The sequence below is a fragment of the Mastigoproctus giganteus genome, unplaced genomic scaffold (genome assembly GCF_048544385.1).
Source record: "Mastigoproctus giganteus isolate SK-2022 unplaced genomic scaffold, ASM4854438v1 scaffold_16, whole genome shotgun sequence".
NCBI lineage: Eukaryota > Metazoa > Arthropoda > Arachnida > Uropygi > Thelyphonidae > Mastigoproctus > Mastigoproctus giganteus.
Genome location: NW_028328293.1, coordinates 2273455 through 2289823, shown reverse-complemented (window position 1 = coordinate 2289823; position 16369 = coordinate 2273455). Strand labels below are relative to the sequence as shown.

The 16369-nt window shown below is 37.4% G+C and overlaps 1 protein-coding gene across 3 annotated transcripts in view; it reads left to right on the top strand.

The window, feature by feature from the left end:
- aPKC (protein kinase C iota type) overlaps positions 1-16369 on the top strand; it is a 424352-nt gene that overhangs the window by 385474 nt on the left and 22509 nt on the right. For all 3 annotated transcript variants that reach the window (XM_090389406.1, XM_090389407.1, XM_090389405.1), the window contains one exon: positions 12002-12117. In XM_090389406.1, the coding sequence (XP_090245532.1) occupies positions 12002-12117 (116 nt within the window). The remainder of the gene's footprint in view (positions 1-12001; positions 12118-16369) is intronic.

Sequence of the window (16369 nt, the reverse complement as noted above, 5' to 3'; positions counted from 1 at the left end):
CACCAGTGCACATACTCATGTGCATTTTCCCACAGGAAATACTTCCGCCATGGATCTAACTATCTGCTCCCCCACTGCCCAATGTAATCAAGTATACAGTGGTACCTTGGATTACGAGTAACTTGGTATGCGAGTGTTTTGCAAGACGAGCGAAAATTTTTAATAAATTTTAACTTGATAAACGAGCGAGGTCTTGCAATACGAGTACAGTCAGTCCTCGTATAACACGTGTTTACACTACACGAATTCGATCATACACGATTTATAAATACGGGAACGATATCTTATATAACACGAACCGAATTCGCCTATGCACGATTCGCCTTTGTGTTTACAAGAAATGGCAGTCGAACGCAGAATTACCGCAACCCGATAGGAATGAAGAGAAGATTTTGAAAATGTATTTATGGTTTTTTATATCAGTGAAGGGGAAACACATTTCACCATAATAACGTAAAAACCAACAATTCCAGCTAGTATAATCACAAGTGCAATTAGATCGAGTTTACTACCAGTTTATAACAGATTCCACTAGCAGGAACGCAACTGGAAATTGTTTTTATTGTTTTATGGTAGTAACCCCTAGAAATGTGCTTTAGTAAAATGTGAGGTGTTAATAGTGTATCTCTGCCTTTACGGTGTTGTTTATTCAGTTGCTACACAAGCGCAGCTTTGTTTATGTGTATCAAGCGTGCCTCCTCGTTTTGTAATAGAGCGAGCGATGAATCTGATTTCTGAAATCCTCAAAAGGAGGCAAAAGCAAGTGTCATTGAAAAGATTCCTTGTTAAAGTCGCACAAAAAGAAAAAGTCAACAGATTGCAGTGATTCCGTTAGAGACAGTGAAAGTCGTCTTACCCAATAATTAATAAATTCGATTGCTTTATGTATATTAAATTTAAATATTAAAAATATAAAAAGGTATGTATTTTGTATTAATCATTTTTAGAGTATATGAATATTTTTCAGTTTTGGAACAAATCATCTGGGTTTCCATTATTTCTTATGGGGAAATTCGCTTTGATATACGAGTGCTTTGGATTACGAGCACGTTTCCGGAACGAATTATGCTCGCAAACCAAGGTACCTGTATATTGGACAGTATTGGATAATCCCCACAACAGCGATCATCTTCCAATTACTTGTAAATTCCAAACTACCTCGCCGAAGCTGGAAATTTACAAAGACAAACTGGATAAAATTTTCCTTAAAGTGCAGTTTTAGATAAAAACTTCATTAAGAATAAATCAGTAGCTGAAGCTACTGACCATATCACTAAACAGATACTAGCAGCAGCTGATAAAGCTATTCCTCAGTTTTCAACTCATCCACGCAGGTGCAAAAACTACTGGTGGAATGATGAATAATAGGGCAAAAAAAGAAAAGAATAAAGCTTGGAATATTTTCTGCAAGCATTACACTACTATTAACCTTATAAATTACAAGAAACTTAATGCTAAAGCATGACAAATAAGAAGAAAAGCCAAAAAAGATTCCTGGATACAGTTCACTTCCACTATCACAAAGAACACCGATACTAGATTAATCTGGAGGAAAATCCAACATCTGAATGGCAAATATCCATTGTCATCCTCTCCTACATTGACATGAAATTGACAGGATCTGTCTCCCCCCCCCTCCCCGAAAGACATAGAAAATGCCTTTGCGGAAGCCTTTGGCAAAATATCAGCACTAAATTCATATGATGCTCCATTCCAACGAATTAAAGAGGCAGCAGAAAGGCAGAAGTTAAATTTCAACACCGGTCTCTGTCTTCCATATAATCAGCCTTTTACAATAACTGAGTTAAAAGAATCTTTTAATAGAGCACCCAATAGTGCAGCTGGCCCTGATGGTATATTTTATATTATGTTAAAACACTTGAATGATACCTGTTTACAAACTCTACTAATATTTTTTAACAGAATTTTTAAGGAACATGTTTATCCTTACTCTTGGAGACATTCATTTCTATTAGTCATCCCTAAACCAGGAAAAGATCTCTCTAATCCAGTTAATTATCGTCCAATTTCCTTAATTAGTTGTTTAGGGAAAACACTGAAAAAATTGGTTCTCAAATGCCTCACCTGGTTTTTAAGAGTCACGTAACATCCTGCATAAAAATCAGCGTGGAATAGAATACCTAGAATTTAAAGCTAATTTAATAATATTATGTGATGCTAGTTTAGCATCACATAATATTATTAGTAGTTGCTAGTTTTTTTTATACCAGGAATTCTATGTTTAAAATTAACTTTAAATATAATTTCGGGATTATATTTTTTTGAAAGCAATATTTTAAAAATAATATGTGGTGCTAAATGGAAAAATAGATTTAAACAATTTCAAATGCAAAAAATTTTGCATTAGTGAAATAAAAAGCATTATAGGCTTTTTATACTTTTTTTTGTATAAACATTCGTGATTACATTCGTGAATGCTTCTCATTTATAATTTGTTGTTACTTACTTAATCAGTTGGTCCTGCTGCACGGAATTAAAAACTATCTGTAGTCACCTTTACGAAGGCAGAAATCCTTCCTTTCTGCCCTGACAGTGGTTATACTTTAAATAAATCCTATATCAATGCACTATGATCATTGCCACTTAGTGTATATGCAGATTCTTAACGTATGAAAGGTCACTGCTGATAACACTGGTCAGCATCAATTTCTTCCCTGAAATAATTTAGACATATTCTCATAGGAAATATGTGCAGAAACTCAGATATGTGCTTTAAAAAAAAGTTCTCATCACCCTCAGTTTTCAAATATTGTAGGTTAATGACCAAAACCAAGACCTGTAGTTGGTTTAATCATCTTTTCCATCTATTTCATCTTTTTTTTTTTTTTTCTTCTAAAACATTTGGGGGCTTTCTACAACATTTGAGAATGTTCCAGAACATTCTAGAATATTGTTACATTCAGAAGAAAGTTTGGGATGTTTTTGGAAGGTTCTAGAACTTTCAGCAGAGTTCTCTAGAAACATTGAGTCCTCTAGAAACTTCTGTACCAGTATATATATATATACAAGTGGGTTCCGCACCAAGCAAGCATTTTCATATTTCAAAAAAAAAAAGTGTGTGTTTCAGAGGGAGAGTGGTGAACAAGTGTTTTAGTAGATTAGTATTTGTAAATAAGTGTTGTGAGCATTAGTATAAATCGTGTACCGCCATGTTTAAATTAGAAATAAAAATCTACAATGTCTTAATTGTATTCTTATGTGCATGTACCTAAACCATACATAAAATACCGTGCATGTACCTAAACCATACATAAAATACCGTGCATGTACCTAAACCATACATGTTCTTTCCGAAATAAGCCTGATAGCTTTTGCTACATTTGCAGTTTGTAAGCTTTTCTCACAAGTTTTCTCAACTTGTGAGAAAAGCCTACAAATTCTATTTTGGATGTAAAGAGATCAAGGTAAAGTATGGATTCCAAAGATTTCCTGTAGCTGCTGTTCAAGGACATTAGCAGGCTGGATTAAAGGTAATCATAAATCGATGCCTTTTGCTGTTCCGGTGATATGGCAGTTACCTCGAGACCACAAACTCTTGATATTGCAAAGCCGCATCTAATCACTCAGGTAGAATTGAACGATTTGGACCTCTTCAAAACCAAATCTCACTTACTAGGATCACAGTTTCAGCAGTAGAATCTTCTTGAAAAGGGCATCAAGGTGTCTTTTTATAGGAAGAAGTAATCTAACATAATGACCTATTATGATGGTGCTTTGGCTTATTGTAACAATGTCTAAGGATTAATGAAAGAATTACATCTGGAGAATGTCCCCAATCAGTGGAGGCTTTTCATTGATTAGTCCAAGGTCAGTTTGAAAGTAGTTTTACTACATAATGGAAATAAGTACCATCTATACCATTGTCCCATGCAGTTCATATGAAGGAAACGTATGAGAACCTACAGGTTCTTTTGCAAAAAGTATGCTATCAAGAATACAAATGGAATATCTGTGCCGACCTAAAAGTGGTAGCTTTGCTGAATGGGTTGCAAGGTAGATACACTAAATACTGCTGCTTTTTTTGAGTGGGACAGCCGAGCAAAGGATTGCCACTACAAGATAAAAAAATTGCCAGACCATTCAGAAACTACACCAGGCCAGAAAAATGTAGCACATCATCCTTTGGTGGATAAGTCAAAAATCTATTTACCTCCATTGCACACCAAGCTAGGTTTGATAAAAAAAAAAATATTTGCAAAAGCGATAGACAAAAAAGGAAAAGGATTTTTCTCTTTGAGGCAAAAGTTTCCTCGAATCAGTGAGACCAAGATAAAAGAGGGAATTTTTGTGGGTCCTCAAATCAAACTGCTATTCTAAGATGAGAAATTTGTTAAAAAATTAAATTCTACAGAAATAAAGAGCCTAGAAGGCATTCAAAAACATCTGTCAGAACTTTTTAGGCAATGAGAAATCACAAAATTACAGTGCAATTGTGGATAAGCTAATTTTAGTGTACAGAGAGTTGGGATGCAGTATGTCATTAAAGCTTCATTTCCTACATTCCCATTTAGATTTTTTTTCCTGAAAACTTAGGGGTAGTCTCTGGTGAACACAGTGAAAGGTTTCACCAAGATATTTCTCAAATGGAAAAAAAGATACCAGGGAAAATGGAGTCCAATTATGTTGGCAGACTACTGTTGGTTGGAATCTCATACAGGAGACACCAATAAACAATTATAAGAGGCAAAAAATGTCAAAATAAGTGTTTTGTTAACGGATAAACATTTTTGTAAATAGAATAAGGTTAATAGACCCATTGTTCAAGTTAGTATTGAATTCAATATTTATTATAATATTTTCTTAAAATATATGAAATCTTTTATATAGAAAATTAGTTTTTGATTCTAATCCCTTAAAATTGGTGGGTGTTATAGCAATATGGTTGCCAAATCTACAAGAATCACCCTGAATTTTAACAGGGAGTGAAAAAGCTTTTTTTTTTTTTTTTTTTTTTGTGTCAACCAGTGTAATCAGATCAATAGTACTGCTTTCTCCTGTTGCCTCTTTAACATTCTGCTTTAGAAAAAACAGTCATCCAATAAATCCACAAAAATTTTGCTAATATAAGCAAAAATATAACCAACCCACAAGTTCTATTCGATACCTAGAAATTTAAAATCCCCCATTATAAAAAAATTCCTGATTTCGTTATACTCATCATAGTCATTAGGTTTTTAATACATTACTACTCACATTTTTGTTTTGTCATACTGATTCCACATTGCACTGGCCACCCATATCAACTGGATGCACAACTTTAGATTTTGTGTATTTTAACTGGAGCATAACCCCTCTCTCCTGTCTTGTCTGTCCTTTCTTTACTTTGTACTTCCCATAATGAAATTCTGCATCCTTTATATCTGTGACACTATATTTCCAATATCCCCAAAAGTTCTGCAATTGATGACCTGACCAGTACTTTAAATTCATTTAAATTTAAATTATGTACTGCACTGCTAGTATTGGTATATTTGCAATTAAACATGCATCTGTTTTTACCCTTAATAACTCTAACACAGCCTATATGGTCCTTGAGGTTGTCACAGACATTCTCTCAGATATGCCAGACAAGCTGTACTTGCTACCTGGGAGTCTATAACGCTGATGAAACTGATATTCGGGTGACACTCAAGTCAAGTGGACCCAATTTCGGCGAAGTCCGGACGGTCTGTGACAGCCAAATCCTCTGCTTGCACCTTCACGATAGTGGGACTGTTAGTAATCACTGATTACCACTCTCTGTCTTTTCTCACTCAACCATCCTTTTATCGTTGTAGCAACTTTCCCTTAATGCCATACTGCTCCAATTTGTACAGCAGTCTTCCATCTGTAACAGTATCAAAAGCTTTCGTGAAATCCAAGTATATAATATCAAAATTATTTTTTTCATCCAGTTCCTTTGTGATCACATCATAATATCCAATCAAATTGGTCAGACAAGACTTCCCCTTGACAAACCCATGCTGTATCTGAATTATTACTACTCTCTTGTCTGGATGATCCTGCAATGCTTCTTTAGCTAGTGACTCCATTATTTACCCTGGAACAGAAGTCTGTAATTACTCGTGTCACCCTTTGATTTTCCTTTGTGAATTGGGGATACATTTGCACATCTTTTTTTTTATCGTATGATGTGAGCAATACACGAAGGAACCAGTTTTTTCCTGCTTCCTTCATGATATCCAAGCCCGAGGCAGGATTTGAACCCGCAACCCAAATGCACATCTACAGTATGTTGGGACTTGCCCCAGAGTCCAAGGATTCTCTCATAATTATGGTTAAGGGTTTGCTTACTTTCTTGCCACCTTTAATATAACTAGATAGATGTTTATATAAGTAAAGAAGTCTTTGCTGTTTTTCTTTGCATCTTTTGCCAAAGATTTTTCATAATCTTCCTACGCTTGCCTAACCTCCTTTGTTACTTGATTGCAGACTAGCTTGTATCTAACATAGGTGTCTATGTTGCCTGACAATTTATGTGCATCCCATGCATTTTTCTTCTCTGCCATGAGTCTCATTAGTTCATCTGGCATCCATTTGGGCCTAAACCTATAGCAGTAATTCTTAATTGGAATAAAAAATCTAGTAGCTTCTAAATTTACTTCCTTGAATGCTTCCCATTTATAATTTGCTCTTAGTAACATCATCAGTTGGTCCACTGTATAGAATTTAAAAAATCTCTGAGACGACTGTAGTCGCCTTTATGAAAGCAAGTTACATCTTGAATCTTAATGCATGAATAATCACTGCTGGTTATCAGATCAAGAGTGTTACTCTCTCTTGTTACCTCTCTAATATGCTGCTGCAGAAAACAATCATCCAATAAATCCACAAAAGCCTTGCTAGTGTGCGAATGACCAACCCACAAGTTCCAGTCAATATCTGGGAAGTTAAAATCCCCCATTATAAGACACTCTGATTTACTGGCCCACTCTATTTCTCTGTATTATTGTTCATTGTACTTATCAGAGTCGTTAGGCCTCTAACAAACTCCTACCCTCATTTTTGCTTTCCCACTGCTAATGTCACACCAAACTGACTCAACATTGCACTGTCAATATATGTCAACTGGATGCACTTCCTTAAATTTTATGTATTTCTAACAGCATAACCCCTCCTTTCGTATCCTGTCTATCCTTTCCGTACACATTGTACTCCCCAGATTCCAATTCTGCATCCCTTATATCTGAGTGGCACTACATATCTGATATCCCAACAATATTCACCTTGAGTGTTTTAACCAGCACTTCAAATTCATCAAATTTATTTATTTATTATTTTCTTAGCATTGGTTTACATGCAAGTATACATGCATCTGTTCTTACTCTTAGTTACTCTAACACAGCCCATGTATTTACTTGTTTCTTGACTCCCAGCAGTTCCTGAAATCCCCAGCAACTGGCTTTCGAGGCTGCTGCTCATTCCAATAGAAGCAGTGCAAGAATCGTTTCCACCTCTGTCTACGGCTACCGTTAACTTAATCTATTAGTCTGTGAATCCCCCCCCTCTAGCTAGCAGTTTTCCGACACACCTAACATTGCCTCGATAGCAACAGCAAATATTCTTGCACCCCCTTCTATTTAAGTGTATCCCATCCCTGTAGAAGCAGTCTCTCCTGTTAACAAACACAGACCACACTGAAAAAAATTCTACCCCATGAGCCCTGCACAATTTCTCGAGGACTGAATTGATTGACAAGGCTCTCATCATATACTCCCTCTTATTTTGTCTGGGCAGGATTGCAGACACTTTCAAATTAACCCTAACTCGTGACTTTTTTTCCAACATTGACCTGTACTTGTTTAGTAAATCCACAGATCTCCTTACACTTAATGTCGTTAGTGCCAATGTGTACAACGATGTCATTTTTTGTTCCCTTAAAAGATAATATCTGCTGTATAACATCATCAACTTTTGCCGCCGGAAGACATACCCTGGTCCTATTCCACCTATCCATCATGCACAATATATTTCCCATTTCCCTGACAGTTGAGTCACCAACAATAACTAGCTCCCGTGGGACCGGCGCATTCTGCTCTGAAGGTTGCTACTATGTTGCCTGGTGCATAAGAGTGAGCTCTGGAATTGAGTTTGGCAGCTGAGAGCTTGATGGGCTCCCCCATTTTAATTCCTTCAAGGGCATCCATCCAACTCTTCAAGCTCTTTCATAGACACCCATCAGAACTCGCAGTTGGCATCTAATTTCTTCACATTCTCTGCGCCTAGCACACACAAAGACCTCCTCCATGGCTGGATCATGTCCTGTTTGAGAGAGATCCGTAAACATGTTGAAATTTGCACATTTTTTTAGACTGTGATGCGTTGGAGAATCGTCTCCTTCGGTTCTCCCACAAACCACAGCACTTTCGCTACTTTGCACAAGTTGCTTTGCTGCTCTAGTGTGGGGCATGATTTCCATTTAAATACAATTTAATTGGTTAATTGCCAATACTATACTAAACTAACAGATTCCTACTACAGTGCTACATATTACGCTATCTAGTTTTACGTTATGCTTACTCTATCAAGTTCGAGATATACATAATGCTATTCTGTATCGATATTACACAATTGGCGGCAAGTTTCGAACTGTACAAGTTTTACCAATACTGAGTAATAATTCACAAAATTTCTGTCTAAGTTCAAAATAAACTAAATATCGTAACTAGGAATATAAGACTATTTCTAGAAAATAAAATAATATGTCAATTCAGTCAATAAAATGGTAAAAATTTAAGAAAAACTTCTGTATTAGCTGGAGCCGTAAAAACTTCGCCTGCACCGAGCTAATCTCGTTCCCACTCACTGTGAGAACGAGATCCCACTAATACGCATGTTCGGCCACCATTTGCATGGATAACAGCCACTATTTGTCTAGACATTGACTCCACTAAATGTCTAAAATCATCAGTAGGGATCTGCAACCATGTTGCCTGCATGGCTTTCCACGGTATTAGAATAGATGGTGGTTACATGTCCATACACCTCACTTCTCATTCCAAAACATCCCACAGGTGCTTAATTGGATTGAGGTGAGCAGAATTTGGAGGCCAGTCAAGATGGGTGATACTTCTCTGTGTTTCTTGAACCACTCATGCACAGTGTGGGCTGTATAACATGCCACATTATTGTTTTGGAAGTTCCGTTTCCATCCATGAAAAAATGCAACATGGTAGGGTGCACATGGTCTCCTAAAAGCTGCCAGTAGACCTTACCAGTGAAATGTTGGTGTATTTATGTATATGTATGGTCCATACATACTAAGGGTCCTAGTTCTTTCCAGCAAAACATGCCCCATATTAAGCAACCCTTTCCACCAGTCTGGATAGTGGGCACCATACACAATGGGTTCATGGACTGATATTACACCAGGTGTTTTCGAACAACACATTCATTTCCATTCCAGTGTCCAACCAGCATGTTGTTGACACTACAGCATTTGCCATCACTGATGATTAGCATGAACAGAGGATGTCTCTTGGGTTGTCTGTTGTGGAAGATAGGCACAATATGGCCAAAGTTGCCTTTGCACCAAATAAAATCCAACAACCAACCTGTTGTGGAACCCCAAACATCTGAGTGTGCAGTGCATCGTCATTTGGAATATTGTTCTTGCATTTCCCATATTGTATTGCGATGTCAGCTGTAGCACAGTGACTTGCCATTGAGCCCGTACAATGCACTGCACACTTTGCTCACCATGAATATCCACCTTGCATAATCCTTTACAGTTCTGTTGGCAGGAGGTGGTTTGACTCATTCTACACCATTCTTTGCACACCTTAACCACAGAGGACAATGGACAATGGACAACAAGGTGAGCCATTTCCAATATGGAAGCACCAATTCAAGTTTCAAAATGGTAACAATCGTGCCCTTTTGAAACTCTGTGATGTCCATATTTTTTCATTAAAAGGAGCGATTCCACAAAAAAAAAAAAAAAAAAAAAAAAAAATGTTCTCCGAGGGCCACGTTTACATTTTGGGAACCTCTGACACAGGCAATATAGGGAAAACTTATATAATTGGGGTCCAAACCCCAGATATCCTTGTATTGCACTGCCTTAACATCCAGAATCTGTCTACAAACATATGTATTTGAGATGCTTTCTTCTTATATTGATTATATTAAAATAATTCAAAATATAGAAGGTATTTTCTATTAGTAAATTTTTATTTTGAAGATGGGTTGAGGGATTTCACTTCAAAAGATCATAATGCACAGCAGGGTAAAAGAGACAGTCATTTTTTTCTTATTCATGCTTATAAAAATGTTTTTTTTTTTTTTTTTGGTAGTTGTTGGCACATCGACTTCTGTGGCCATAATGCACCTCCCAAGGTTTTTGCAGTACTTTGATCCAAGCCCGAGGCGGGATTCAAACCCACGACCTTTGGGTTGCCAAGCAGGCACTTTACCCACCTGGCTAGCCTGGTCGGCTTATAAAAATGTACTCTAGCTCCATATATGAATATCACCCCAAGAGTAATGATTCCAATTTTTTCTGAGAAATGTTTTTTCCTTTTAAGGAAATAACAGTTACAAGTCAAGGCATTGCTATATGTGGAAGAACAGCCCATCCCATCTTTTCATTGGTTTCCATGTTTGATTACCTTGTGGCCCAGCAGTGCTGTGTTGCATATCATAATCAGTCATGCACGCATTTTTTTTTTTTTTTTTTGCGGACATGTATTCTTGGTTTTATGGATTGCTATTAACTCTTCCCCTTCTTCAGTCAAAAATTTTATCTTAGCTGTCTGCTTGAAAAGGCATGCATCACTTTTGGTTGTTGAATGCAAATTCTCCTTTGTTTCCAGCAGTAGTAAAAACATACAGCTAGGCCTCGCATAATGCGATATTCAGTTAACGCTATTTGAAAAATGATACTACTTTTCACTTTACACGATGCAAATTTCCAGTTAACGCGATCTTTTTTTTTTATGTGATAGTTGAAAAAGATTTGAATCATGCGTTAAGCTTACCGCAAGTCGGACGGTCAATAAACAAACGTTTGCCTGCTGCCCGCCTCGGTGTGTTCCATCGACCATCAGAAGAAGATGTGTTTGTCTCCTGCTAATAAAGTCAATGCAGACTTGCATTTAAAAATTCAAATTTTTAAATGAGCCAGATGAAAATGTTAGCGCTAAGGAGATAACGGTAAAAGAATTAGATGAAATCTTTCGTATCGCATAGAACCTCAAACAAAAGGTTTGATGTTCTCTGCGATATTTATTTCGCCAGGGCCCAGAGAAGATTGTTGTCGGCTATCAGAAATTGATTGATGAAAAGAGAAAGTCAACACTGTTCAAATATTTCCGCAACAGTAATTTCTTCATTGTGTATTTTATGTCAGAGGTTCCCAAAGTTTCTCAGTTCACGGCGCCTTTAATGTCTCAGTAATTTTTTCAAGGCGCACCCAGACCAAAAGAAATACCTAACAGTTTCATTTAGTTGTTAGGTCCAAACAACTTAATAAGAAATGCTGAAACTGTGAACTACCTCGAGCTAGTAGTTCGCGCGGTGACCGACAGATGTCGAGTATCGCTGTGTTTCCCTCAAAAATTTAAAATATTGTGCAGCGCACAGTTTAAGAACCACTGTTTTATGCAATAAATATTTAATTCCATAATTATTTTCATTATCTTTTACATTATATACAGTTAAAAAGTTATTTAAAAGGTATTTTTAAAATTCTTTATGGACATTCCAGAAGGTCAAGGACCAGTTATAATTTTTCCTATTGGTTATGATATTCGATTACCACGTTTCCGTTTTGTGCAATGCGCTCGCGGGACGAATTAATCGCGTTAATCGAGGCCCGCCTGTATTTCCTTTCTAAGGAAAGGAAATATGATTTTAGCAGGGATTCATTACTTTACAGGAGAAGGGATGACTATTGCAAATCTGCTCTTTTACACAATGTCATGTTTTAATGCAGTGATAGTATGTTGAAATATATATCTTTAACACATTGTTCTCTTAGCTGGAAGCAAAACAAGTTACACCACCATACAAGCCAAAACTGGAAACTGATAGAGATTTAGAGCACTTTGATCCACATTTTACCAGTGAACCTGTACAGCTGACTCCAGATGATCAGTAAGTAATGAATTCAACATAAGTATGCTTTAATTTTACTAAATTTTTTTTTTTTTTTTCAAAGTATTTTTATAAAAAAATATATTTGCAAAGTAAACATAGTTTAAAAGTGAGGGAAGAAAAGGTTTGTTGAAAATGAAAGGATAATTTGACACTACAGACACTGACAGACTGATACTAGCAAAAGTCATATATCAGAGAAAGAATTTCCAACCATTCATCAGTTTATTCAGTGTTTCAAGAACAGCCAAGTATCTAATTAAACAAATAAATTCCTTTCCTGTGTAATATGAGGGTTTTTTATGGTTTTCCTTATGACTATCTTTGAGAAATGCAAATACTTTCTGTAGAAGGGAAGAGCCAATAAACAGTTATGTAATTTAAAATTTGATTGACAAAGCTAATAAGCTTTGACCTAATGTTTATTAGCTCTTCTTTAGTAAACTCTTTAATATGAGAGATATCATTTTATATATATCATCTGTAAATTGTGTACATTTTGGGCCTATTTGTTTGTGTGGATTGATTATATTAAAATAATTAAAAATATAGAAGGTATTTTCTATTAGTAAAATTTTATTTTGAAGATGGGTTGAAGGATTTCACTTCAAAAGATCATAAAGTACAGTAGTGGTTCCTCATAACTTTTGTGCATCCCAATACGACATTTGAAATTACATTTGACACTGCACATTGTTTAAAGTTTAAAGAGGGCCACTTGCCAGTCAAAAATTATCTTCAATCTGGCCATCCTTTGACTTCAAAAACCAGTTATTCAATTGCTCATTGTTTTCGTGATATAATAAGGAGTTAACCAAAGTTGCTGATGATATTGGTATACATGTCCATCAATTTTAACATAACATTTGGGAATGCAGCCTTGCATTCTGACTGATGATTACAGAGCGACAAGTTCTTGCATGTCAGGCTCCTCGTCAATGTTTTGTTGCTGCTGCTGACCCGCACTTTTTTCTTCCTTCATTAATGATAACAAGCCAGGGGTATATGGCTATAACCTGGAAACAAAGCCCTAGTCCTCCTACTTCAAGGAAATCTCAGTGAAATGAGAAGCTCATACTTATTATGTTTTTTAATTCATGGGGAATTCCTCATTGCAAATTTGTCCTGCATGGTCTAACAGCAAAGTGGAAATATTAAATACAGTTCTATAGTGATTGAGTAATGCTATTCAGGGAAAGCAGCCAGAAAAGTAAGATTTCAGAGAATTGGTACTTGCATCACATGACAATGCCCTGCACACTCGATGCTTTCCATTCAAGAATTCCTTGCAAAGCATTCCATGACTTTGGTCCACCATACCCACTGGATTTAGCTCAATATGTTTTTTTGTTTCCCAAGCTTGTCCCCTCTCCAAAGGTCACAGATTTGCAGTGATGAGGAAATTATTCAGAATACAATATAGGAACTATACCAAAAGAATCCTGTCAGGGATGCTTCCAGAGATTGCAGAAGCATTGGAATTCATGCATGCAGTGTGAAGGAGACTACCGTACTTCAGAAGCAATCCACCCAAATATCTGGCAAGGGTTATTATTTCCTAAATATTAGTTCAGTCCCCAAACTTTTTTTTATCATACCTCATACATTGGATAATAAGAACAATTACAGTAAACTCTTTAAAATCTGGACTTGTTGGGGATTAAGAGACATTCCTATAATCAAATATCAGTCCCTGGAAATTATTTCTCCCCACAATATACCCAATTTTTGAAATATGTCCCAGGATAGGTGCTCACAAGAACTGTAAATCATCATTAATATTCTGCTCATTGCATAATACAAAGGGTACTAGGAAAGTTTTGCAATACAGCTTTGTTTATTTAATTTTTTCAAAGTAATTTCCTCTACATTCAATACACCTCTCCATCCTCCGAAACCAATCTTTAAACCAGTTCTGCCAAGTTTCACTAGGGAGTAAAGCACACTCGTTGTCCCAAGCCCGTAGAAGGTCCTCATCACTGGAAAACCGCCTCCCTTTTAGCTTCATTTTCACATGCGGGAACAGTGCAAAGTCGCAGGGAGCAAGGTCTGGACTGTAGGGAGGGTGCTCGAGAAGTTTCAGTCCTGTCATGGTCAAATATTCGGTGCAGGCTTTGGCGCGGTGAGCTGGAGCATCCTGAGATGGAGGTACCAGGTGTCCATTCTTGACTTTGGCCGCAGGTTCTTCATAGATCCAATGACTTTAGGCAGGCATTGTTCAATATCCCACTTAGCTGTGACTGTCTTCTGCGTGTCCAAAACGACACGTTCCACAATTCCACTCGATTTGAAAAATACAGCTATCATTTTCTTCTTTACAGATCGGGATTTTCTGACAATTACGGGTGTGTCGTCATCATCAAAGACCCAAACTTTGTTTTGAGCCTTGGTCGGCAGATCGTAATAGTACAGCCAAGTCTCGTCACCTGTCACGATGTTGTTCACATACCGAGATTGTCCCTTATTAAACTTTTTTAACATCTCCCGGCACCAAGTCACACGTCGTGTCATCTGCTCTTCAGTCAGTTGATGCGGCACCCAGAGAGAACAAAGTTTCTTCACGTGCAAATGATCTTGCAGAATCGAACGAATTGCTGGTGCATTTAGGCCCAAAGTATCCTCTATCTGTTGGTAGGTCACTCGCCTGTTTTCGTCAAGCATTTTCCTCACAGCAGTAACGTTTTCCTCCGTAACTGACGTTCGTGGCCTTCCCGGCCTCTCAGAATCCTCCAGAGTGAAATTTCCCCTTTGGAATTCTCTATACCACCTGAATATCGTTGTACGATGTGGACAATCATCATCTAGTGCAAGAGTCATTTCTTCTAAGCACTGGTCTATGGTTAAACCACGCACGAAATTATACTGCAAAACTGTCCTTATCTCATTTCGTGACCACGATGCCATCGCAAGCACTTTACACTCTCACTACTATGAATAACTGAGCCCATCGACTTGGCGCGGCGGCTACTATGCACGTATGAACATGTCTCAACATGCAGCAACAAGCAGCTTCCTGTGATTCGTTGTTGCGTCATATTGCAAAACTTTCCTAGTACCCTTTGTAAGTTCTTGAAATGGCCAGCAATGATATTCCCATAGTGTGACTAAGCAATATCTCAGTGCATTAATTGTGATTCCTTAGAGTGACTACACAGTTGTCCTTTTGAGTTCTAGCCCTTATTACATTTCCTTATTTAATAGCACCCTTGTCTTTAAAAAACTACTTTAAGAGAGTGAGGAAGGAAAACTACTGTTCTTTATTTTTTCTAGTTTAGTTATTAATAAGTTACTAACCCGAAGTAAGTTTCCTGAATCCCATTTGCTGTTTTAAGTTCCAGAAGTACGGCCTTCCCAAATGCCAAGGAGGATATCTTTGTGTGTGTGCCAGATGCAGAGAGTGTCTAAAAATTAGGCATAAACTCAGCCTATTAAAATTCGTTCTAATGGGCGTGCATGAGAGCTTGAGGTATAGGGTAGATGCCCTCAAAGAAATTAATATGGGGGCCCATCAAGCTCTCAGCTGCCCAACTCAACACCAGAGCTCACTCCTGTGCATCAGGCAACAGAGCAGCAATCTCCAAGGCAGAATGTTTGTTGGTGACTCTGTTGTCAGAGAGATGGGTAATATATTGTGTAAAAAGGATAGGAAACAGGGTATATCTGCCAGGGCAAAAGTTGATGACGTTGTAGAGCAGATATCATCTGTTAAAGGCACAAAGGGTGAAAGTGTTGTACACGTTGGCACCAATGACATTAAAAGTTGGAGATCTGCAGATTTACTTAACAAGAACAGGTCAATGTTGCAAAAAAGTCGTGAGTTAGGGTTAAATTTGAAAGTGTCTGCAATTCTGCCCTGACATGATAGGAAGGAGTAAATGATGAGAGCCTTATCAATGAATTCGGTCCTAGAGAGAATGTGCAAGGCTCATGAGGTATAATTTTTTTCAGCGTGGTCTGTGCTTGTTATCAGGAGAAACTGCTTCTACAGGGATGGGATACATTTAAATAGAAAGGGTGCAAGAATATTTGCTGATGCTATCGAGGCAGTGTGAGGTGGGCCGGAAAACTGCAAGCTTGGGGGAATTCACAGACTAAAACATTAAAAGTAGCCGCAAGCAAGAGGTGAAAGTGATTCTTGCACTACTTCTATTAGAATAAGCAGCGGTCCGGAGCGAGGGATGTTGGAGGTTTCAGGGACTGATGGCAGTCATCGGGAAACAGGTGGATATATGGAATGTGTTAGGGTAAATAA